Source organism: Vulpes lagopus, chromosome 4, assembly GCF_018345385.1.
Source record: "Vulpes lagopus strain Blue_001 chromosome 4, ASM1834538v1, whole genome shotgun sequence".
Taxonomy (NCBI): Eukaryota; Metazoa; Chordata; class Mammalia; order Carnivora; family Canidae; genus Vulpes; species Vulpes lagopus.
The window spans coordinates 121625271-121651656 of NC_054827.1; the positions used below are offsets into that span (position 1 = coordinate 121625271).

Here is a 26386-nt window from a genome sequence, read left to right on the forward strand (position 1 = left end):
CTGTTCTCTAGGGGGGAAGGAAATGGAGCAAGGCTTGGGATGCAGAAGGAAACGGCCCCTACAGAGCAGCCTGGGCTGAGAAAGCAGGATGGAAGGCAGCTGCTCTCACCAGCAGGCTACATGGAGGCTCTTGCTGCTTCCCCCACTTCTAGCCACAGAACAGAGGCTCTAAGCAAACCCGGTGCCCAGGAACTCCTTCTGCACTTGGCGAAGGCAGCTGGCGAGCAATATGAACACGGCTATGACCGAACCTCTCCAAGCATTAGACTTTCCTCCGTAAAACCCACTCAGCTTGGAATTTACATTCTTAGTGTCGGGCCACACACTTGTGGTTGCTCAACAAGTTTACCAAGTAAGTGTGCCATGTGGGCTCAGGCCCCTGCTGTTTCTACCATGCAGCCCAAAGCATGGGAAGGCCATGGCCCAAGTGCAGGGGAACATGGAGAACAGGGAGACTCAACTGTTGCCTACACAGGGTAGCTTTCAGCATCAACTTGTCTGCTTGATGTCTCACAGCTCAATTCACTAGTAACCAAGTCCGGACGGCACCAGATTATTTCAGGCTACGAGCCGGCAGGCGCCGTGCGTGCTGGGGTCAAGAGAGCCTTCAGCTAAACTCAGGATTCCTTTCGGAATCAGAGTCTCAGGGTGTGGCTGACAGTTCACAGCCCCTTCTTCCATCAGAAGACAACACTGCTCTGAATGGACGGCCATTGTCAGGGAGGGAGAGATGGAAGCAAAGGGAAGTCCTTCTTAAAAGCCCTAACTTCCTGGGATCCCTGGGTGGCGCAGCGGTTTGGCGCCTGCCTTTGGCCCAGGGCGCGATCCTGGAGACCCGGGATCGAATCCCACGTCGGGCTCCCGGTGCATGGAGCCTGCTTCTCCCTCTGTCTGTGTCTCTGCCTCTCTCTCTCTCTGTGACTATCATAAATAAATAAAAATTAAAAACAAACAAACAAAACATAAAAAAAAAAAAAAGCCCTAACTTCCTATGTCCCAAACACACATTCCTCAGAGTCTCAAATGGAATGCAAGGATCCATACACCCGCTTATAGGAAAAAGGACATTTTTAGGATATTTAACAAAGCCCTTTTCACTCGGTCAAAGGGAAACTCAAAGTGCAGGCAAGCAGAGCCATCTTGTAGAAGGAGCAATACAGTCTGCATTTTTGAGAACCACACAAAAGACGTGGGGACCATCAAGGCCTAGAGCAGAATCATATTCTCAACATAGACATGAAATCTGCTTAGTCAGTGTGAGAAAGACCACAGGTGCACATGTGAGCCCCAGAAGAAGGGTGCTGGAGAAAACGCAAGCGGGAAGGAGAATCTAGGGATGGGACAGGGACACCTCAGCGGGGCTGGGCAGAGTTTCCTGAGGTAACCCCATCTGGATGCACCACTCACACAGAGTGCAGTGTTCACACCGTGAGGAGGACACTGCAGTTGCCAGGAGTCCCATTCCCACTGACTCGGATTTCCTGGCCTGGGAGGGCTTGTGTCTATACTTCATAAAACACTCACAGGTGACATGACACACAGCCAAGCCTGACATGGCCAGAGCAACAACAGACTTGGAGCTAGTTGAGGACCCAGCCAAAAAAGCCCCCTTCAAATGCAGCCCACCTTTCAGAGAGCCCTGACAGGGTGTAAGCAGAAACCACTACGTGTGCTACAGGGCCAGAGAGACTGCAGAACAATGACTGCTCCAACCAGCTCTGCCCGCAGAGTGACAGGTGACAGCCACAGGTGGACACTGCACAGTAAGCACCCTGCCCCCTAGGCTCATGGATTCAGCACACCATTACACATCTGAGGGAAAAAAAATATGAACTCACAAGATCACAACAGCTTACAGCCCAAAGAACTGAGATATGCAAAACAAGCACATCTTTCTCCCTTGCTCCAAGAAAGGAAGCTAGAAGCACATTCTATCAATAAGGAGAAATAGGACCCGTGGAATTAATACAGAAGTATGCAAAATAACATTATGGGTGGGAATTCCACATAGGAATATAGAACCTTTAATACAAATCTGCTTCTTTCTGGCAACTGGAATATCACTACAGTGATACCTGCATCTCAGTGGAGCCGTACAAAGTCAAAAAGAGATACCCCTATATTTCCTTTAAACACAGGGTAAACATGACTAAGACTCAGGATGTCCGTCCTCAGCACCAAGGAGCACACCCTCAGCCCAAATACTCACAAGAAGTCTCCTTCCGCCTGGGCAAGTAACACCAAACACACTCCCACCTGCCACCTCTGGTATCCATATACACAGACGACAACTTTGAACTTCAAAGTTTTGTGTCTCCCCACCACCACTTTTTAAAAATCATTGAGGGGAAAAAAAAATCATTGAGGGGGGTGGCGCTTGGGGTGCTCAGTTGATGAAGTGTCTGCCTTCAGCTCAGGTCATGATCCCAGGGTCCTAGGGTTGAACCCTGAGTTGGGCTCCCTGCTCAGTGGGGAGTCTGCTTCTCCCTCTCCCTCTCCCTCTGCCCCTCCCCCCCACTGCTCATGCACTCACTCTCTTTCTCTCAAGTTAAATAAATAAAATCTTTTCTGGGGCACCGGGGTGGCTCAGTGGTTGAGCACTTCCCTTCAGCCCAGGGCGTTATCCTGGAGTCCTGGGATCAAGTCCCACATTGCACTCCCTGCATGCAGCCTGCTTCTCCCTCTGCCTGTATCTCGGCCTCTCTGTGTGTCTCTCATGAATAAATAAGATCTTTAAAAAAAAAAAAAAAAACTTTAAAAAATTTATCTCTAAGTTTTTAAGGGAAAAAAAGAAATATATTTCATCAATAAAAACTGGTCTGATTTCTTTCCTATTCCTCTGAAATCACATACCCTCCCGCTGCCAGGTCCACTCCACGTGCAGTCACAGCTGAGCAAGCAAAGGTAGAAGGCCACAGAGGAGCACTGCCACTGCCCACGGTCTGCCCACACGAGCCTTTTGCAATCAGCATCTTATAAAAGGCAAACTAAAACCCAAAAGCATGCACTACCCAAAGTCACGTGCACAAGTTCAGAAAGGCACCACGCCATTAAGATGGGCCCATTCTCTGCAACCTTGTGGAATAATGACAGTTGTAAAATTGTCTTCATTAAAGAAGAGGCAGAAGAGAACCTCTGCACAACCCCACAAGTAACTCAGAAACTAATTTAAAGCTCCTCCATCAGTAAGACAGTGGCTGGCGAGAGCAGACAGGTGGGGTCGGGCAGGTGGAGTGCAACGCGTGCTGACAGGTGGTGAGGACAGGGCAGTGAGTACCTTTCTAAAAGAGAGGGGTTTAGCAGGACTAAAGGTCTGCTCTGTGAGCTCGAGCCCTTCGATTGTCTCCGTACAGTCAGAGAGGGGTGCGTCCTGCAACAGTAAACTGAGTCATCAGAGCCCACCAGGCCCAGCTTTGAAGTATCAACTGAGAGCGCAGGGTGGAGCCAGCTGAGGGCATGCAGCAGATAGCCATCCATATGAAAGCAGTGGTGATGGTGGTGCCACATGCAAGCACAGACCACACAACCAGGACCCCGGCTGACCACATTCGGAAAGCAGTCACCTACCCTGCAGTCATGATTAACGCATTTGGTGACAACTTCATTTCCAGAGATAACTACTTACATGATTATCTTCAATGGGCCACGAAGTATAGTCCCTTTACAGAAAGGCATGTAAATGCGGTTCACATTTACAGGTGCCCTCTGTAAGCACTTTTCCCCAAGCAGCACTTTATTGCAGATAGCAATGTGTACACGAGAACAAAAAGTCCATTAAACCCACCCTCTTCTAGCTTTTTCCCCAGTGTACTGCTAAAATCAGGGCACATCCAGGTCCCAAAGCAGGCAGCGTGTATGCCACCTTCACGCAGGCATGCATTGCATGGAGCAGGGCGGGGGGGGGGGAGGACGCGGCCCGTGGGCATGCTTATGCTAAGTCTACAACTTCAGGAAAAGTGGCAGGGTTATTTATCGTGAGGATTTTTCACAGAGATAACTGGTTGCCTAGAACACTTACCTCATTGAGTCATTCTCTCCCAACTCAAGAATAATTTTGGAGTAGACAGCCATTAGAGGCACCACCCACTAATGTCAGACATTCTGAGCTCTCACCTGGACTAGGCTCCTGTCCATCACTACACCACACAGAACCTGGGACTGGGGGCCAGCCGTCTTAATGTCCTGTAAGTTCTGCTCTCGGATCTGAGGATGCAAGAAGGGAAAACACATTAACAGTACAGAGAAGCCTCCCTGTGACTTCCAGTCACTGTTTGGGCACTGGAGCCCCAGAACCACACCCAAGTTGCACTTCTCTACCTGGCCCTCACGGTCCCACGTGGCCACAGTGCCCACCCAATGCTGCCAGTCCAGCTTGTTGAGAAGTTCCTGAGTCGTAGGGGATGGACTAATCCATTCCTTTCTGTACTTTCTAGATGGCTTGGGTAAGCACAGATCTCTCACCGTACTCATTATGTTGCAGGGGAACATTCCCCATGTGCCCATGTTATAGCAACACCCAGAACACTGGTACATCTCATGTTCTAACCAGCAAACATTCACAGCTCAATAAGTGAACGCTAGAATGCAGGGGCAAAAGCTGTTCTCACCAGAAACAGATTCTCTGGCTTCCAATCCTGCCTGCCATATGAGCTGAGCAAGCATCTGCTCAAGAACCACAGGGCCCCAGACCGTCACTCACACATCACACTTGTTAGCACAATAGCAGAAGCAGTGAAAAGACTTGGCCTTTGCCGCAAAAGCAGTGACAGCAGATGCCATCCATTGGGGCAAGTGCGCTCTGCACCCTGTCCAACCTGTTGCTGCCTCTACTCACACGCAAATTTCCACTGAGGGCTGACAGCCACCGATACTCACCTTGTTTCTCATCTCCTGGACCTCTTTGGGGTTAGTGTTCAATGGAACAAACAGGTTAGGGACAGCAGAGGTGGAGGTTCTATGTCCATCCTCTTTAGTCCACTGCAAATATCAAGAACAGTTGAAAAGTCAGAATTGGGACAAAAGTACATGACACCACAGCATCCAATCTGTCCAATGTGTCTCACACCTGGTCATGCATGGACATCACAGAGAATGAACCAATGACCACACCTCCTGTCACCACAGCAGGGGGATCAGGGCAGGGCATGTGCAAATAGGAACCCAAGTCGTGACTGACCAGCACACACCATCCACAAGGCCTAGTGGAAAACTAGGGCCCAGTACAGGCTGATGACAGAGCGATGCTCTGTGACTCCCATGGACTAGTCGGGGCCGGGGTGTGTGTGTGTGTGTGTGTGTGTGTGTGTGTGTTTATGTGTGTGTGTGTGTGTGTGTCCCTGCAGAGCACATTGGTTCACTGCCCTGAGAGTCATCAATGCCAAAGCCGCTGGTAGCATGAGATGGCAGGGTCATGAAAAGCAATGTGATGTTGCCATCCAGGTGGAGGGAAAGACCGCACTGTGGGCAAAAGTGGGCATCACCGAAGTTCTGCATGGAGATCAACGAGAGCATCGGAATGCCGGCAGAGCCTGCTCAACTCAAGAAAATCACTGTGCGGGTGGGTGTGCATGGTGGCTGCCCAGTGGAGAGTTTGGTGATGTTGAATATTTTATATAACTTAATACTTCAGAGCGTTACAAAAATATCCCCAACAAATGTAAAGCGCTCCATGAGTTCTCATCATAAGGCTGTTTTAGTTTCAGTGCGAAGCATCAGCACACCGCGCCTTTCACATGCTGGATTTTTTTTATTTCTGATTAAATAGGAGATTTTTCATCAAATTCTAATTCTCCGGCATAGGCGGGCACTGAACATTAAAACAAGGCCAGCGATGGTGTGCCTTTCAGAGTACTTTAAGGAGGCAGGAGGGTAGCCAAAAACCATAAGGCTTTAAAGAAAGCAACAGAACTGGCCGATGCTTAGCCGTTGTGAAGGGAAATGTGGGATGGGCATGAGCTGGGAGGTACTCACTGATGATTATCTTCTCAGATAAAAATAACTCCAGCTTTTTATTAAACATACGTTTTAGTCAAAACATTAACCCAATAACCTCAGAAGCTTGAACATGTCTGAAACTTAAGAACAGTCACGGTGAGTTCACATACCAACCTGGGAGCACAGCGTGGAGTGTGCACTGTTCCACAATGGTAAGAAACACACTTAGCTGCGGAACGAGACCTCCCCTTCAATGGGCACACACGGCTCCCCAAGACACCTCACGTGATCTCGTGTATCCCCAAGCTAACAGCAAATACAGCTCACAGCTGCTACTACACATGTGCTTGGGGACACCTCAGCACTGCGACTCAGCACTATGCATCGGTATCAGCAGTGGAAAGTTGGTTTTTAGGCCCACCCCTTTAACAAGTAAAATAAATATAAACAAAACAAATGAAACTGGAAAAGAAAAACAAAACGAAGGAGAGGGAGAGAGGGAGGGCGAGGGAGAAGAGAGACAGGCTCAAACGCAGAGTCTCTGCCCACATGACCCGTCTGCTCAGGAGCACAAAGGCTCTCTCACCAGAGCCACCTGGGGAAGACAGAGCTGCTTTCTTTGGAATAAATCTATAAAGTAAAAACACTGTTATTAGGGAAAGGGAGACCCCGTCTGCTTCCTCGGGGCCTACTGTTTGAGGCCCTCTGACCTAACGTCACCTGGACTCCTGCAGAACGCGTCATGCAGAAAGAAGCCTGCCCTGGCCCCAGTCTCTTCACAAGACCCCATGTCAGGGGTGGGCTCCCTACTCTGTGGCGCAGGAGCCAAGGGAGGGGGTGGTGAAGACCAGTCCCCACAGGATGTGAGCACCAGGACAGCAGAGTATCTCTCAGGGCAGTGCTAGTGGCTACCGCACAAAGCACGCCTGGCAGGGTCTGTCGCTGGTGCCTGCAGATGGCCTGCACTGCACTTAGGTCATGCCACACCCAGCAGGAGTCACATGACTCACCACTATGGCCATCTACTCACATGCAACAGTCCATGCACAAGGCAGCTGGCTTAGAGCATTCGGAGGCTTTGGGACAGCAAGTGAGGCACGAGGCTAATGAGAAAGGATGAGGTCAGCTGAGAAAACACCCGTGAGACCAGAGGCAAACTGCTTAAGAAAGCACGGAAGACTTTAAAGCACAGACTGTAGTGACTTTGCAAAACGGCTGGAGGTTATAACACTAAAATCACAGCTCAAGACTCAACTACCATTTTGTGCATGAGGTTTCAGGATTCCTTGAATACAATTTGAATTAAACGGCAGCTTGACTTGTGGGTTAACAGGTAAGTTACTTAGTATCCCTGCTACTGTGAGTTAGGTGATACTGGCATTACTGGAGCCCAACCACAGATCTTAAGCAGTTTCAAGCAGACAGATTCTGGTTGATGCTAAAGAAGGTTAATGAAGAAAGTTTGCCTTCAATCCGAGTCAGAGGGGCTGGATTCCCAAAGCCTCCGAAGCCCCAGCTGTCCAACTTGCTCTACATCATCTAACTATGAACAGTAAGGTAGGCACAGACCAAGCAGTTGGTAATACAGCTTGGCACGCAGACACCGGACGAGAGAGACTGCAGCAAGGGTTTCACGCGATCGTGTGTAACGTTCGTCCACACCTTAGTCTTCGACTTGGGGCTGCTTCCATTCTGCCCCTCCTCGGAAGCATCGTCACCTCGGCCAGAGCTCAGCCATCTTGTCTTCTCCCGCTGCTGCTTCTGAAAACTGTGTCTGAGAGGGGAGCAAGTGCCTGGGTCCCCGTCACCAGCGAAAGAGTAACCTGTGACACTCGCAGGAGCCTCCACATCACTATGTTTTTTAGATTTCTCTCTCAGAGCAGGGTATCGGTAAGGGTAGCCAGTTCTGTAACCCTAGGATCCAAAGAGATGAAAAGACAGTCATTATTCCAGATTTTGACAGAGTGTCACTTAAGAAAGCTGTGTGGAATCCCCTAGAAAAGCTAGATGTGTGCACACCCGGCAATGCTTCAGGGCAGCAGAGACACAGGATATTCACCAAAATTCTGAAAGTAGCCCTATTCCTAACAGCCCCAGATCAGAAAGAGCCAGCAACCCTCAAGGGGGCCAACTGAGGAAGATCTATGCCACAGATTAGGGCCCAGGAATCAGAGCAAACACCCCATTACTAAGGCAACATTAGGATGAATCTCACAAATATGACGCTGAGTCAAAGAAACCAAATGGGAAAGAACACCCTGTATTATTCTACTCATAAAAAGGACAGAAAGAGGCAAGCCAATCTTTGTCATTAGAAGATAAAACAATGGCCACCCTTGGGGTGAGGTAAGTGCCTAAAAGGAAGACGAAAGGTCCTGAGGTGCTGCTGGGGTGTTTTGTTTTGTTTGTTTTAAAATAGGCTCCATGCCCAACGTGAGGCTTGAATTCACAACCCTGAAGTCAAGGGTCGCATGCTGTACTGACTGAGCCAGCTGGGCTAGGCGCCTGAGCACGGCCAGCTTTTGATTTGGGTATTGTTTATATGGTGTGTCCAGTTTTTGAAAGTTAATAAACTAGATACTTAAGGCTTACTTGCTGCTGACTATAGTATAGGTTATATTGATCAACCTAGTTAATTTTTTTTTTTTTTTTACCTTTTAAGACAAAGTTTAGATACCGTAACAATCTTTGGGGAAGGCCAAACAAGTCTACCTCATGACAACTGGTTCTCGGCAAAACTACTTTACCTTTAAACATATCAATGTTTGAGTTCAACCTTCGATTCTGCCTCATAACCACTCACCAGGGCTTTAGGACATGGGGCCCACTAGTTAACACCTCTGTAACACACTGTAACAGCCCTCAGCCCTTGGGCTAGACTAACCTGTGTGCTAGCTCCCATAGACCATCTCTCTGAGGAAAGGATGACATCTTTTTTTTTTTTAAGATTTTATTTATCTATCCATGAGAGAGAGAGAGAGAGAGGCAGAGACATAGGCAGAGGAAGAAGCAGGCTCCATGCAGGGAGCCTGACGTAGGACTTGATCCCGGGACTCCAGGATAACGCAGTAAACCGCTAAGCCACCCAGGGATCCCCTCTGAGGAAAGGATGACATCTTACACATCCCTCCCTTCCAGTACTTAGCATCCAGTGGGTGGGGCATACAGACTTTATCGTGGCCTCCATGGTCCCCACCTGCTGTTAAGGCCTTCCTCCTACACTGTGGGCATGATCTGACTTTGCTTCTAACCAGAGAAATTTGGCAAAGGTGGTAGGATGTATTACTTAAGAGTGTAGCACTCTTTTTTTTTTTTCTGTTTTTTAAAGATATATTTCAGAGAGAGAGTGTAAGACCACACAAGTGTGAGGGGCAGAGAGAGAGAGAGAATCTCAAGCAGACTCCGTGCTGGAGCGCAGATGGAGCTCCATCCCATGACCCTGAGATCATGACCCAAGCTGAAACCATGAGTCAGGCATTTAAGCAACTGTGCCATGAGGCGCCCCAAGAGTGTAGCACCCATCTTGAGAGGCTCTCTCTGTCCATCACTGGTTCAAAGAACCAAGGGGCCAGGACTCACAGCTATTAAGGAAAGGAATCCCTCTCACAATCCTGGGGAGCCCGGGTTCTGCCCCCTCCAGCCTTCTGATGACAGTCCTGTCTGGGTCGACACCCCGACTACAGGATTCCTTTTAAGACCCTAAGCCAAGAAGGTGGCTCAGCTGGCTCCTGACCCACAGCTGCATGTCTGGACCAAGTCATTCACAGCAATGAATGAACAATGAATGACAGGAGAATTAGGGGCTAGTCATTACAAGAGGGGCCATAGCCTGTGCCCTGCATTCTGCAGTGCTCTGGAATCATTCACATTTCTCCCAATTCAAGAATTTGCCCCCCCCCCTTTGGGTGCTCCTCTTCTTTGGGAGGCCATTTTCATTACCAATCACTTCTTTGCTACATAAAAAAAAAAGGGTGCTAATAATCCCTAAATGTGGTCGTGGGTGGCTGTTTTCTCCACCACTGTCCTCAGGAAGATAGGTAAATGTCTACACTACAGTCTTCCCACTGATGAACATACTCTGTTGAGGAAAGAGAACACTGTAGAAAGGCTATCTTCAGAAAAATACAGTTCTTGTTCATTCAAGTTTCCTCTTGCTTAGGGAGCCAAGACTCTTGAGTAGTCTCCATGACTTCAGCATAAACCACCAGAACCTCACAAAATTTTATCCTGAGAGGGTAGGGTTGTTATTATTATTATTATTCTCCTTTAAATGCTGTGAAGCCAAAATTAGAGGTGATCCTTGGCCATCAGACTTGTTGTAGGGCTTGGCTTAAGAGTCGAACATACACATTCATTCCTTCTTTGAAAAGCTAGAATTACATCTTGATATTGCAATTTAGCACTTCTCCTAATTCTATGTTAAAATACTTCTTACATGGGCAGCCCAGGTGGCTCAGCGGTTTAGCGCCATCTTCAGCCCAGTGCGTGATCCTGGAGACTCAGGATCGAGTCCCACGTTGGGCTCCCTTCATGGAGCCTGCTTCTCCCTCTGCCTGTGTCTCTGCCTCTTTCTCTCTGTGTGTCTCTTGTGAAGATTTTTTAAATCTTTAAAAAAAAAATACTTCTTACACTATGAGAATCTTCAACTATTATCTACCCTGCTCAACTATGTGCATAACATACATGGTTAATCAGAATGCTACGTTAAAACATGGACTAAAGGGGCGCCTGGAGAGCTCAGCCGGTTAAGCTTCTGCCTTTGGCTCAGGTCACGATCTCAGGGTCCTAAGATGGAGGCCCATGTCAGGTCCCTGCTCAGTGGGGCTCCCTACTCTCTGTCAAATAAATAAAATCTTTAAAAAACTGGACTATAATCCTAATTACTATTTTTTATACACTACATAGCCTTCTCATATCAAAAATGACAGCAATGACCGTGTGCAGTAGGGACGCTGAACACAACACCCCCGTAATGAGCACTTCACTATTCATCTTTCATCCTTTCTCTCCCTGTAGCAAATTAGAATTATTGCCTAATTCTGATTTCTCTCCACCTTCTAGAAAATGTGGGGGCTGGTGTTCTTGATTCTTAGTCCTCTCTCTTCCCTACCTAATGTTTAGGTCACAGAGCAGTGAGCCATCAGAGTACCTGCCAGGAGGAGAAGCCACTGCCCCACGCTCCTTGCTTCACCAGGCCCCTTGAGGGAACCTGCCACCCAATGCTGATACCTGGGCCACTCTCCCCACCCAACTCCAGCTGCTTCTTCCACCTTCTTAGGGAGCTTCCTTCCTCCACCTGCTTCCCACAAGCAGTCCTGGCCTGTGCCCCATCTCTGCCTATAAGGCCCTCACTATGCTCTGTTAGAACCCACATCCCAAATACTTGGCTGCATCTGGAATTGTGTATCCCTCTTCCTGATGAAGTCATGCATTCCTCGTGTCCTGTTAATGGCTTTAGGCTCAACAGTAGATGGTCAGTTAATGCAACCCATCTTTTTTTTTTTTTTAAGATTTTATTTATTCCCAAGAGACATAAAGAGAGAGGCAGAGACAAAGGCGGAGGGAAAAGCAGTCTCCCCATGGGGAGTCTAATGTGGGACTCGATCCCAGAACCCCAGGATCACGACCTGAGCCAAAGGCAGATGTTCAACCGCTGAGCCACCCAGGTGCCCCAATGCAACCCATCTTTACTGGTCCAATGAATTCACAGAAGTTATGGAAGATTCTGCTTTCTCTGTTCACTCCTCCCTGACTAACCAAATCCAGCTCCTGAAGACACTTAGCACATCCTGAATCAGATCCTTGAATTCTTTTGGTTCCACAATCTTCTAGAAAGTTAAACTCCCTGCCTTCTGAAGCCACCCCTCCCATCTATGACCTGGTCTAATAGTCAGGACTTCCTCAGTTTAGGCTAAACTGTGTACCAGTGGTCCTGTACTGCCATCTACAGTTCCCAGCACAGCCACAGACACACATGGGGACTTCAGCCCTTCCTTTTTTTTTTTTTTTTAATATTTATTTATTCATGAGAGACACACAGAGAGAGAGGCAGAGGCAGAGGCAGAGACAGAGGCAGAGGGAGAAGCAGGCTCCATGGAGGGAGCCCAATGTGGCACTCGATCCTGGGACTCCAGGATCACGCCCTGGGCTGACGGTGGTGCTAAACCCCTGAGCCACCCAGGGATCCCCGACTTCAGCCCTTCCTACAGCTTCTCAGTCCCACACTCCTGAGACAGGTCCTCCTGTCTCCATTGCCTAATGTCACATGGCAAGATGATGGACTCTCTGAACTCCATCAAAACAGTGTGACATTGCAGCAGGCAAAAGGGCCCGTTATCATTTGTCCTACAATACCTTGTTCTGAATATGCAAAGAACCTGCTCACACCAGAGATGTGGCCACCCTGGAAGGCAAATCCCCACCCCACCCCCATCCCCACTGTGGCATCTTCATTGCGCAGACATCTTCCTTCTGCCAACTCAGCCTACCACAATTTTACCTACTCTTTGAGGTCATTTCTAAGTGCCACCCACATAGTTCCCCCTCGCCCCGATCCCTGCCAAAGGAGGAGACTGCTCACTGAACCCTCTAGCACAGACTGCACCCTGCTGGGTACCACCCAAACATCCCAATTATGCTGTAACACCAGACCCAGTTTCTGTGTTGTGCTGGGCTCCGGGTCACTGCACCATGGGAGAAGGGTCTCTCACACAGTAAATCAGCAGCAAATGTCTGTGGAACACAGTAGTCAGGCCACACGTGGCTAGAACTTGCTGCTAAAAAGCAAAACGTGGCTAGCTTCCCCACCCCCATCCCATGGCTTGTTTGTAGGAAGATGGGTACTGAGCTGACTGCTGCTCCAGGAGCCAGTTACCCAGTAGCCCACTTCAGAGCAGAGCAAGCTCTGTGCTCTTGCCCCAACCTCATCCAAAGGAGATTCCTTTTGAACCACACAGGAACACAAGAAACCCTCCTCTTTATATTTTACAGTGACTTAGCTTCGGAGTTCAATTACCCTGGTGCTTCTGTATGATTTTTGAGGGTGAAAGCATTCAGATACTGCATGAAGACAGCAATTTTACTTGCTATAAAAACACCAACGCTGCTGCTTTCAGAACAAAAGCTTTACCATCATGTGGTAGCAACATTCTTACCAGATTATCCAGCATCCGCATGAGGGCTTCAAACTCCTGCTCGCCAATCTGCCACTTGGGAGGTGAGCCGGTGCCCTCCCCTGCCGGGGACCCCGGGGAACGCGATTTGGCTTTGTACTTGCCAGGATCCAGGAGGACTAAATTGTCTGGCCCTCCTGCACTGGCCAGAGTTCGAACCTTTTCAAAACAAGCAAACAGTATAGTTTGAGTTCCTTACTGAGGGCAAGACGATCAGATCAGCTGACTACAAGAGATTACTCAAACAGAAACCAAATTTCTAAGAGTGTAAGAATAAAAAATGCAGGATGGACAGCAACAGGCTATCCATATACAAGGTCACTTTTGAAAGTTCTTTAGAAAACAAAAATACTACACGCTCATGCTTGGAAGGAGCCTGAGGACTTGCAGGACTGCTCAGATGCATGTCAAGTTACCATCCGGGAGTACAAACTTGAGGTTGAGCAGAGCTGGCTCAGTGTCACCCACCACCACAGGACAGTGGGCAAGTCTCTCCTTCTCTGTACCTGCTTTTCCACGAACAGTGTCATGGGGGGGCACACGTAAATAAAGCACCTGATACCAGGGCTGGCACACACTAGTACTCCATAAATGGTGGTGACTCATGTATTTGAATAATATAAAACTAAAAACAAAAAGTCCAGTAATCATTTGATAACTTAAATCAGTGAAAGGGCATTTGCTCTGGTCAATATTCAAATCCACTAGGCTCATCTCGGACAAAGAGGTTAGCAAAGACTCATTCCTACAAAACAAGTATCAAAAATCAACAAGAACCCTGCAAACACTCAGAGAAGCCACAGGCTGCAGAGGGAGGCTGCCGCCTACCTGGATCTCACATGCGACCACCAAGTTATGTATGTAGTAGAAGGCCTCCTCAACGCTCTCTCCGACAGACACCAGCCCGTGATTCCGGAGAATAAGAACCTGCCAGGAAATACGAAAGCTCGAGGGAGCTACACAAGAAGACTGCTACTTTGACTTTTTTCTTTCCTCTACAAATTAAGCACCAGATTAAATGCCTACTGACCTTGCTTTTAGGCCCCAAATTTTTCTGAATTAATACTTTTTCTTCCTCATCAACCAGAATCCCATGATAATCATGGTAAGCCACTTCTCCAAGGGAAAGTGCCTCTGGGGAGATTGGTAAGAGGCCGCATTTCATCGCAGAGACCTAGAGAACAAGCAGTCACCATGAATGAAGGCAAAGTGACAGCCACACACTGATGATGTAGCAAATGCTTTCCTCAAAGAAATAAAAAGGGGAACATATTTCATTCTGTTCTCTTCTCAGAAATAAAACTATAAACTTAGGATGAACCTTACTTGGGGGGGGGCTAACACTTAAAAGTCAAAGGCATTGCTTGCTACCCTGGGAGAGCCTCAGAAGAAACTCCAGAGCTTTCTAGACTTCTCCCACACTGATCATGACCCTGTATGAGCTCAGGCTTCACACCAAGACAAGCCAGGCCCTACAGTTCCCTTTGAGTGAGTCATGACCCTGCAAAGAGAGGTTTTAGAAATGCTGTAAGGTTCTGATGCACTTTTCCTCTAAGGATGCAGGTGAAATTGAAACCTGAAATGTAGATAAACGCCAATTTCTGAAGTTTACAATAATCATGCTGTATAATTCCTTTTCTACTGAAGTAAAACAATCTAAGTGTTCATATAACCCTTAAGTTTCCTTAACTTTCCCAAACTGAACTTAAAACGTGTTAATTTTGAAGGTTTTCTACCTAGACTAACAGGCTCCAAAGATTTCAACAGCACTCACAGGGGAACAACTGCACACAAAGGTGCAACTAGAAGACTCAAAAAAGATGGCACATTTAATCCCTTTCATGGCATCAGCCCTCCTGGGAAAAGAACTTTCCAAGTGAAGTGATTTGGTATGTTTTAAAACAAATTACATGGTAAGCTGTTTGCAACCATATTCTCAAAGGTACCTCTACTGGTTCGTTAAAATGCATGGACTTTTTTGTGGTTGGAAGAACATGCATTTTTTTTTTTTTAGAAAAAAATTTCAGAAAATGATGGAGCTAATAAAATAAAACTCATGTTGACATTTAGAACCACATGTTCAAAATTTTTTTAAAAAGCCAGATAGATCTAACATTCATTAAAATAACCCAATATACATGACATTAAAACATCAAGATAGATTAAAATTCACCATTACTGAATCCACAAGGTCATGTGTGGTATAGTCATCATGGTTCCCTGTCACATGACTGTACCAACAACCCGAATCGCGTTTTCATGCTGGGAGGTGTGGGTTGCTGGCACCAGAAGGGCCTGGGCTTTGTGACCAGGCTGAGGCAGGCTCTGGGCTCCAGGCTTGGAGGCCAGATCTCCTAACAGCTATGTATAAGGGTTGTGCCTTCTCCTTGCAACAGCCCCTTCCTTCCTATCTTGACCCAGCCTCAGCGTCTGCAGGCTCTATGCAGACATCTAAGGGCCTCTACGCCTCAACCTCTCCCTCCCATACCTGGCTCTTCCCCACAGACCATCAGCAGGCTTAGGTTTCCTGCATCCCCCAGGCCTTCCCTGAGCCCACAGCACCCTCCCCCCACAGCCTGCCTGAGCCCCTCTCTTCCTCCTGTCCTACCCTCTTCCCAGACGAGGTATCTGTGCAGTCTCTCTGCAGATCCCAGCAGTCTTCTATACCCTGAAGTCTGATCTCACCCTCAGCATGCTGATTTTCTATTAAGTCTAGTGGACACTTTCAGACTCACACAGGTTTTCCAAAAACTAGATAGTGTATGGACCCCTTAAAAGAAAAGAAAAAAATTTTTAAGATGTTATTTATTCATGAAAGACACAGAGAGGCAAAGACCTGGGTAGAGGGAGAAGCAGGCTTCCCGCAGGGAACCTGATGTGGGACTCAATCCCAGGACCCCAGGATCATGCCCTCAGCCGAAGGCAGATGCTCAACCACTGAGCTACCCAGGCGTCCCAAAAAAAATTCTTTTAAGAAAGTCAAACTTAGTTAAAAAAAAAAAAAAAAACTTTACTCCAACAAAATTGGCTTATTGACATGCTGCCTCAAGAGAGCACAATTACAAGGAAATGTGAAGTGCCTTCCACTAAATAATTTTAAAATCGGAGTTGCTACCAGAGCAGCACACTCACCGCAGCTCCTGCTGGTATATGAATATGCACAACACACTTCACATCTGGTCGCGCAGCATAAATGGCAGAGTGTAACACGAAGCCAGCTTGATTTACTCCTAGGTTAGTACTTCCACGATCTACTACATCTCCTTGTAAATTGATTTTAACCTGAAAATACGCAAATAAAAAATTTAAATGTCGAGGATTTCAAATTACCCTTCTAAGAAATTATTTAAACCAAAGTTTTAAGTGTTTATAACAAATTCTAAAGCTTTTTTCTGAATTTATCACACAAAACATAAACTTATTTTTCATTCTGGGATTGAAAGGTGTTTAATTATCGACTATGGCCTAAACACACATGATGCCCAAGAGGAAAAGGATATTCTTACCAAACTGGATGCAGTCACTTCACTATAGAGAAGTCCAAAGGGAACAATGAGGAAATGTTCCTGCTCGGAGCTCACTCTGGTCTGTAAGAAAAATTATTGACTCAGCTAAAAAATCCAATTGAAATTATTTGCATCTCTTTCCATCCACAAACTCTACTGTGTGCATTCAGTGAACTACAGAGGAAAGCACGTAAGTACGGTGCCTGTCACAGAATCAAGAGGTACTGGAAACTTTCTACCATTGCAGGTAGTAACTTCTCAGGTACAGAAAGTGCACATTGGTCACATTCATGACAACGGACTTTATAAAGAAAATACTTGGTGGCTACCAACACAGTATCACGTGAAACCAAAACCTGCAGGATAGTGAACGATCACAACAATGACAAACAGGGAGCCCCTCCTTATTGCCTGGTTGACTTCAAAAAGTCTCTACCACACCACATCATTGTGCTCACAGCCAGCTGGCTCCTTCCTCAATCGCTTCCTGTCCACAATTCATTCAGTACAGACGTGACACATACTATGTACCTGCTAGATGCAGGTACTAAGTGCTAGATGCCAGTAACACAATAGAACAAAAGAGTCCTGCCCTCCAAAAATCAGTTTAGTTTTTTATTTTATTTACTTGACAGAAAGAGAGAGAGCGAGAGAGTGAGCGAACACAGCAAGGGGAGGGGCGGGGGGGTGGGGAGAGGGAGAAGCAGGCTCCTGGCTCAGCAGGGAGCCCGAGCAGAACTCGATCCCAGGACCTTGGCATCATAACCTGAGCTAAAGGCAGATGCTCAACCGAGTTACCCAGGCACCCTGAAGTGTAGTTTTTATGATGATTTTGGGAGACATTATATTAGCAGGTGTTCACTGCTTGGGCAAAGAACCCCAATGGGGGTGGGGCAGGTAGAGTGAAGTGTTTGTGGAAAAGGACTTACAGTGTTTAGCCCAACTTCCCAACTGGTGTAGTGACTTCTGTAATGACCCAAACAGAAGCACATATGGGGTCTGCTGGGCAGGTATGGTGATGGGACGCTCACCACATCCTCTCTGCCTCTGCATTTCCTCATTCAGCAAAGAGTCACTGAACCACCAGCTCCATTACAGGGGCTGGGGTACAGACGGAAATAAAGCTAGAGACCTGGTCATCAAACATTCTCTCTCACACTGAGCAGAAATCTGTCTTCCTGAGTTTTTCATCATTCTTTCTAGTATGCAACACAGAACAAACTCAATCCACGACTTCTACAATTTAGTTCTCAGATACCTGAAATGATCCTACCTTCTCATGTCACCTTCGTCTAAACCCATGTGATTTGCTTGGCATAGTATGACACAGATCCACAATCATGTAAGACCTTAGTGAAATCCTAGCTCTGCCAAGTAGGGGGCTATGCTGCTTTGGGGACCCTGGCTTCCTGGTCTCCTTACCCCTAGGGTAAGGAGGGGATGATAAGAGCTCACACTCACTGGGATCCCTGGGTGGCGCAGCGGTGTGGCGCCTGCCTTTGGCCCAGGGCGCAATCCTGGAGACCCGGGATCGAATCCCACGTCGGGCTCCCGGTGCATGGAGCCTGCTTCTCCCTCTGCCTATGACTCTGCCTCTCTCTCTCTCTCTGTGACTATCATAAATAAATAAAAAAATTTAAAAAAAAAAAAAAGAGCTCACACTCACAATAAAGAGAAAATGGCATCTCCCCAGGAGTACTATTATTAGTGATAGTAGGAGCAGCAGTAGTAAATCACGAATGAGCTCGTTCTAAATTCACCTCCATGATATATTCACCTCCATGATATCCATTCACTTTAAGTCCCTGTTATCCATTCTCTGCTCTTAGTTTGTTTCAAAAATGCACATGTGGTTTCCACCCTTTCTGAAAATATTTTCCCATTAACAGTGAGTTAGTTAGGCTTATTTCTAAAGTTTGTTCTTGTATTTTAAAAAGCATGCATCTTTTTAACTATCTAAAACAAAACTAACAGGCACCTGGGAGGCTCAAACAGTGAAGCATCTGCCTTCAACTCAGGTCACAATCCCAGGGTCCTGGATGGAGCCCCACATTGGGCTCCCTGCTCAGCATCGAGTCTGCTTCTCCCTCTCCCTTTGCCCCAGCTCACACTCGCTCTCTCTCAAATAAAATAAATAAATCTTAAAAAAAAAAGAGCCTAGCAAATCTACATATTCTAATGGAAAAAGCTTAAAATATATAATTTTCTGAGACTGAAGCAAAAAAAGGAAAAAGTGCTGAGGCACCTGCATAGCTCATTTGGTTAAGCATCTGATTCGTGATTTCTGCTCAGGTCATGATCTCAGGGCTGTGAGAACAGACCCACATCAGGCTCTGTGCAGAGTGTGCAGCCTGCTTAATTTTCTCTCTCTTCCTCTCCTGCCTTTCCCTGCCTCTCCCCTCCCTCCACATGCATACACTCTCTCTAAAATAAATAAATATTTTAAAAATAAAGGTAAAGGTACTAAATATAGGTATGAAGTGAAACAAGAGCAAAGGATCTCTGCAAGTGAGTTTCCAACAGGCTGGTGCTACCCTCAATGCATGTCTTCCCACACACCAGACGCCCCTTGCCTGTCCACAAGGACTGAGCACTCATGTCGCAGATTTTAAGGTCATTCCCTGAAAACCAAACATGCCAAATACGGCATCTCTGGCAAAGATCCATACCACGTCCCAGAAGCACAGTGCACTGGTCACAAAGGTGGGCTCCACACCTCCTCCTCAGAGGTTTAGCACTCCCTGAGTCCACACAGGGACTGAACCTAGTGCTCCACTACTGCCACGAGGCATTCAGAGATAGAAAGGTCTCAGCATCCACTAAGTGCCATCATGAGGAAAAGTCCAGCTCATGTGCTAACCGGGCCACCCTGGCTTCTGACACACCCCAAAGCTTCTCGAAACCGGATGCCATCATAAAGACAGAAATCCAATTCAGACAATTATCTCCCATCCTCTAACACCTACTAACACCCTTAACTTCCTTCAGCAGAAAATCCTCATGGCCCTCTTTCAAAGAAAGGGCACAATGAGCTATGAGCACATTTTAGTTGCATGGACAAACACTGTTAGTGTTTCTTTTCTGGTAAGAGTTTATATGGTAACACTTAGATTGTAAAACAAAAAATGAATGCCATAAATAGTTCAAAAAAAATTTCTCCCTCAAAGATTCTCCAGTTCACAAGATACAGGAAATACTTTTGTGCTTAAATATCTTTTTTACTCAGTATTAAAGGCCACATAGATCATCTACAGAAGAAGGAACATCTGACTAATGTTTTAATTCTGCCAAATCTTAACTAAAGGGGGCAGTGTGTGGGAATAGCCATTTCAGAAATTTAAACTTATTTCAACAGCATCTTAAACTCCCCGAGAACGCGAAGCTGTTAGTAAAGCCAAGAATTACATTGCTGATTAGACATGTAACATTTTCATGGAACTAATTTTTAGCCAACCATGGGGCATTAAGTCTGAACATAGAGCACTCTGTCAAATACAATCAGTAAGAGATGCCAGCAGTCTTCATGCAGGCACCAGATCAGAAATGGCACTCTGGTAGGCTAAGTGGACCCCTTAACCAAGTATCAAATGGCACCATGGAGTTCTCATTTGATATTCTTAGAGGCCAGATTTTGGTTTGTTGTGTGCCTATTATACACCCAGCACAGCTCATAGTCTTGGGGACATGACAGAAACCAACAGAGTCAATACTCCTGTGAGTGGAGATGGATGGGAAATAAGCAGATGCAAAGTATGGATGACAGTGACTGCTTTGGAGGATATGAAGCAGGTCTGCTGGGGTGGAGGTAACTTCCAACAGACCTAACAGTGTAGATATGTCAGGGCCAGGTTTGCATGCTGAAAAGCAAACTTTAACAGCAACGTGGGTAAGAGAGAGGGGAGGGTAACGCAGCCTCTCTGCCAAAGACCCATATGACGCCCTGGAAGCACAGTGCACCAGCCACAGAGATAGGTTCTGAACCTCCTCCTCAGAGGCTTAGCATTCCCCGCAGTCTACAATGCAGGCACCACTCTGAGTCCGCATGGGAAAATCACCTACATGTGTGCTGTCTATGGAGAAAAGGGTAAAACAATCTAAATGCCGTTAACACCAGCTGCCTCAAGGGAGGTAAGAGTGTTGGGCGGACAAACTTCTTTAGACATCCATGTGAGGTACACGTATTACTAGAAGTAGGCATTAGATTAATTTCCAATAACAGAAATCAAATGAAGAAACAGAGACTGGAACAAGTTTCAAAGTCAAAGAAAGAGATTATCTCTATAAAAGAGCAGAGAAGAAAACAGAAACCTGACAATGCATTAGGAATCTAAAAAGGCAAAAAAAAAAAAAAAAAAAAGGAATCTAAAAAGGCAGCAGGGGGTGAAACTCCAACTGGGAAACAAAGTTTGGCTATAGGCAGGAAGTAGGTAGTGAAGTGCTCCCATTTGCTCTGTGACACACTGTGCTCATTTGCTAAGAGTCAGGAGTTTTGAAGACAGTCGACAGAGCAGATATATATCAGTGAGCTTCTAAGTGAGACATCCTACAGTGCCAGGTAGTGCTGCAGGTCCATTTGAAGCTCTGGCTGTAGTCTGTGGAGGAAGCCAACAAGTTCTGTGAAGGCTCTCTGCACAAACTCCAGTGCTCAGGTGCCAGAAGGTATAGCACAGGACTGGCAGGGAGTGTTACTGACAGGATGTACTGAGCTGGACCAAACAGAGAGTAGATATGGGCCAGTGGCTTTGGATGAAGAACGGAAGAGCCACAAAGGCAGGATTTGCCTCACAAATAGAACCCCAGAGTTAGAACAATGCTTGGTATAGAATCAGTATTTACAGCAGACACCCAGTAAATATTTACTCCAAGAAAAAAACAGAAGTCCTAATAATGTTAAAAATAGCTAAAACTGGAGTAAAGAAAAAAAACTATGAGAAATTGAAAGCTTGGGTCAGAATAGGAAAGAAAAAATCCTCATTCTTAGGTTTCCAGGAATAAAAAGGTTTTGGGTAACTGCTTATACACTAGTTCCCCCTTATCCCTGGGAGAGACATTCCAAGACCCCTCTAGTGGGTGCCTGAAGCCGCAGACAGTACCAAATCCTACATACATTGTTCTCTCCCATGGATATGAAACTGTGGTAAAGTTTAATTTATAAATTAAGCACAGGGGGATCCCTGGGTGGCTCAGTGGTTGAGCGTCTGCCTTTGGCCCAGGGCATGATCCTGGAGTCCTGGGATCAAGTCCCACATCGGGCTCCCTTCATGGAGCCTGCTTCTCCCTCTGCCTCTGTCTCTACCTCTCTCTGTCTCTGTGTCTCTCATGAAAAAAATAAAATAAATAAAATCTTAAAAAAAAAAGTTTTTATAAATTAGGCACAGGAGATTAATAACAATAACTAATAATAAACCAGAATAAGTCTAATAATACACTGCAATGAAAGCTGTGTGAATGTGGTCTCTCGCTCTCAAAATGTCTCTGTCCTGTGCTCACCCTTCTTGTAATGATGTGAGGAGATGTAGGAGGGGAATGATGTGAGCATGTGATGCAGCATGAGGCTACTCCTGACCCTCTGACAATACACCAGGAGGAGGACCACGTGCTTCTGGACTGGTGGACTGCATGTTCCACTGAAACCACAGAAAGTGATCCCCCAGGTAATAGAGGACCACTTTACTTCGGTAAACACTCATTTATTAGGTTAGAATGGAGTTTTAGGTTAGAAAGGAGTTTACTGCCCTCATAATTTTTAATTCAAACTACATAATTCTCAGATTATTATACTCTGCAGTCAGCAATCAAAAAGAAGGTGTTCTAAGATTTTTTTTTTTTTCTTAAATTTTTTATTTATTTTATTACAGTCACAGAGAGAGAGAGAGAGAGAGAGAGAGGCAGAGACACAGGCAGAGGGAGAGAAGCAGGCTCCATGCACCAGGAGCCCGACGTGGGACCCGATCCCGGGTCTCCAGGATCGCGCCCTGGGCCAAAGGCAGGCGCCAAACCACTGCGCCACCCAGGGATCCCTGTTCTAAGATTTACTTCAGCTTCTTTTCATCGGGAAGAGATGGTGCCAGACTCGTAATATTCCATTTACCACTCAATTACTACTCCATTTAATACTTACTGTGATATGATTGTAGATAAGCTGAGACCATCCAAAGAGATCTGCCAGTCGGTAAAATGCTGCCAGCTTACATCTCAATAATTTCTCCCCTTTGTCATAAGCGATGGAGTCAGATCCTCTTAGGTCATTCACAGGAGTCACCATACCAAGACCTGAAATAGAAGAGAAACAAACTCAAACACTTACTATTTCTTATCAAATATAAGACAAATAGGGCAGCCCCGGTGGTCCAGAGGTTTAGCGCCGCATTCAGCCCAGGGCGTGATCCTGGAGACCCGGGATCGAGTCCTACATCAGGCTCCCCACATGGAGCCTGCTTCTCCCTCTGCCTGTGTCTCTGCCTCTCTCTCTCTCTCTGTGTGTGTATGTGTCTCTCATGAATAAAAAAAATCTTTTAAAAAAATAATAAAGTCATATGCAATTAAAAAAAAAACAAATATATGACAAATAATAATCCTGAGCTATTAATCTTCCACTTCCACAGCCACACAGGCTGTGCAGTAAGTCTTGAAAGCTTCAGAGACTATTTCATAAAGATCATGTTCCCCAACGTTAACACAATTAAGTTAGAAATGAAAAAAAAAAAAAAACAGTAGCAAAATTTGTGGAATGCAGTAAAACAATGCACAGAAAGAAATTTACAGTAGTAAACTAGATATCAGAAGAGTTTTTAGAAAAATGATCTAGGTTCTACCTTATGAAACTGAAAAAAGAAAAGAAAGAAAACTGAATCCAAAAAGAATAAGAAAAAAAAGAAGTATCAATCAAACAAAAGTAACAGAAGTGGGGTGCCTGGGTGGTTCTATCAAGCATCAGACTCTTGGTTTAGGCTCAGGTCATCATCTCAGGGTCATATGATACAGCTCCCATGTTCAGGCTCCATGCTCAGTCTGCTGGATGATTCTTTTTCCCTCTCCCTCTGACTGCCCCCCTCCCACTTGCTCACATTCTCTCTCTCTCTCTCAAAAATAAATAAATCTATTAAAAAAAAAGAGGAAAATGCATTTAAAGAAGATTAAAAACAAAATAACGAAATAAAAGGAAATGAAACACAAAATACACCTCTAGGCAGACTCCAACAAAACACAGCAGAGGTAGAAGTTACCAGTATGAAGCAATGGAGAGGGGACATCACTATAGACCTACAGACATTAAAAGGATAATAAGAACAACTATATCAGCAAATATTTTAACTTACACAAAATAGACAAAATCCTAGAAAGACACAAAAAGCTCACTCCAGAAGAAACAGACATACTGAATAGTCCTGTTTCCATTAAGCTGAATTTACAGTCAAAAACATTTCCATAAAGAAAACTCCTGGCCAAGGGGTGGCTCAGTGGGTTAAGCATCTCAGTCTTGATTTTGGCTCAGGCTATGATCTCTGGGTTGTGGGATTGAGCCCCACATGGTGCTTAGGGCAGAGTCCACTTGGTATTCTTTCCCCCTCCTTTCCCCTCCACTTTCCCCCCAAAGGAACTCCCTCTCTAAAATAAATAAATAAAATCTTAAAAAAAAAAAAAAACACAAAAAACAAAACTCCAGGCCCAGAAGACATCACTGTGAATTCTACCACACATACAAGTAAGAAATACCAATTCTATACAAACTCTTCCCAAAAATTCTTTTTTTTAAAGATTTTATTTATTTACTTATTCATGAAAGACACAGAGAGAGAGAGAGAGGCAAAGACAGGGGCAGAGGGAGAAGCAGGCTCCATGGAGAGAGCCCGATGTGGGACTCGATCCTGAGACTCCAGGATCATGCCCTGAGCCAAAGGCAGGCGCTAAACCACTGAGCCACCCAGGGATTCCCTCTCCCCAAAAATTCTACACAGACTCTTCCAGAAACACCTTCCAATTCACTCTATCAGACCCAGGGTTACCTTGATATCAAAACTATACAAAGACATTATGTTACATGAATCACAAGAGAAAACACAGACCAATCTCTCTCGTGAATACAGGCTAAAAATTACTTAACAAAATTTAAGCAAATAGTCCAGTAATAAACAGAATAACACATCATGATGGGGGGGGGGAATTATCTCAGGTATATAAAACTGGTTCACCATTCAAACAGCAATAAATATAATTCACTATATTTAACTAAAGAAAAAAAAACCATGGGATCATTTTAATAGATACAGAAAGAACATTTTACAAAATTCAATATCCATTTAGGATAAAACCTCTCCACAAATCAGGAGCAAAAAATAATGTCCTCAACTTGATAAGGGACATCCACAAAAAACCTACCACTAACATTAAATATGATGAAAGAGGGGATCCCTGGGTGGCGCAGTGGTTTGGCGCCTGCCTTTGGCCCAGGGCGCGATCCTGGAGACCCGGGATCGAATCCCACGTCAGGCTCCCGGTGCATGGAGCCTGCTTCTCCCTCTGCCTGTGTCTATGCCTCTCTCTCTCTCTGCGTGTGACTGTCATAAATCAATAAAAAAAAAATAAAAAAAAAAAATTAAATATGATGAAAGACTGAATGTTTTTCTCCACAAAATCAGGAACTATACAGGGATGTATACTCTGGCATTCTTACTGATTACTGTACTGGGGATTCTCACCCATGCAATAAGGCAAGAAAAAGGAAAAAAACAAAAACATATGTACAGAAAAGAAAGAAAAATAAAGGTATTTGCATGATTCCTCATTACATGTTGCTAGATTTGAAATTTTTTTTTAAAGATTTTATTTATTTATTCATAAGAGACACACAGAGAGAGGCAGAGACACCAGCAGAGGGAGAAACAGGCACCTTGCAGGGAGCCTGATGTGAGACTCAATCCCGGACCCAGGATCATGCCCTAAGCCAAAGGCAGATGCTCAACCACCAAGCCACCCAGGCGTCCTGAATCTTTTCTTGTTAATTATAAACACCTTAAGCATATAGAAAAATACAGAGAATAATGTAAAAAATCACCTATTATCTTAACATAGGTCAATCATCTACTACAGATCTTTAATTCTTAAAAAATGTTTTTTAGAAGATTTTCAGAAGATGGTGGCAGTAACAGTATAGTTTTTAAATCTTATTAAATCTCTATCCCAGGGATCCCTGGGTGGCGCAGCGGTTTAGCGCCTGCCTTTGGCCCAGGGCGTGATCCTGGAGACCTGGGATCGAGTCCCACATCGGGCTCCCTGCGCATGGAGCCTGCTTCTCCCTCTGCCTATGTCTCTGCCTCTCTCTCTCTCTCTCTCTCTGTGTGACTATCATAAATAAATAAAAATTTAAAAAATTTTAAAAAAAAGCCATTAAATCTTTAAATAAATAAATAAATAAATAAATAAATAAATAAATAAATAAATAAATCTCTATCCCAACCCTGCACAAAAGAATTACCTAGACCAACTAAGATATCAAACCCAAAAATCTACGGATGATTTCTACAACACTAGGTAATAAGGTAGACACACAAAACTGAAACTATCATTGGGTAGGGTTGACACAGAGTGCACGATATCAGCATCTCTGTAGGAACCATGGACCATTTGCCAAACTCCCAAAAGAACCATCAGAAACTCACTACAAAGCTCAGAAGGCCAATTTGGGAACAATAGCTGAAACCAAGTGTTCTGCACACTTAAAGCCTTAAAAATTCTCCAAATTAACCATTTAAAGTGGACTTTCAGGACAAAGTC

General features: G+C 45.4%; 1 protein-coding gene across 10 annotated transcripts in view; it reads right to left on the reverse strand.

The window, feature by feature from the left end:
- Positions 1-26386, reverse strand: part of ADD1 (adducin 1) — an 89460-nt gene that overhangs the window by 8283 nt on the left and 54791 nt on the right. For 4 of the 10 annotated variants that reach the window (XM_041751488.1, XM_041751490.1, XM_041751494.1 and 1 more), the window contains 10 exons: positions 22734-22885; positions 16613-16693; positions 16239-16388; positions 14137-14280; positions 13935-14033; positions 13089-13265; positions 7504-7848; positions 4876-4977; positions 4114-4203; positions 3278-3370 (listed from right to left, as the gene is read on the reverse strand). In XM_041751488.1, the coding sequence (XP_041607422.1) occupies positions 3278-3370; positions 4114-4203; positions 4876-4977; positions 7504-7848; positions 13089-13265; positions 13935-14033; positions 14137-14280; positions 16239-16388; positions 16613-16693; positions 22734-22885 (1433 nt within the window). The remainder of the gene's footprint in view (positions 1-3277; positions 3371-4113; positions 4204-4875; positions 4978-7503; positions 7849-13088; positions 13266-13934; positions 14034-14136; positions 14281-16238; positions 16389-16612; positions 16694-22733; positions 22886-26386) is intronic. The other 6 variants (XM_041751491.1, XM_041751496.1, XM_041751492.1 and 3 more) reach the window with 3 other exon arrangements.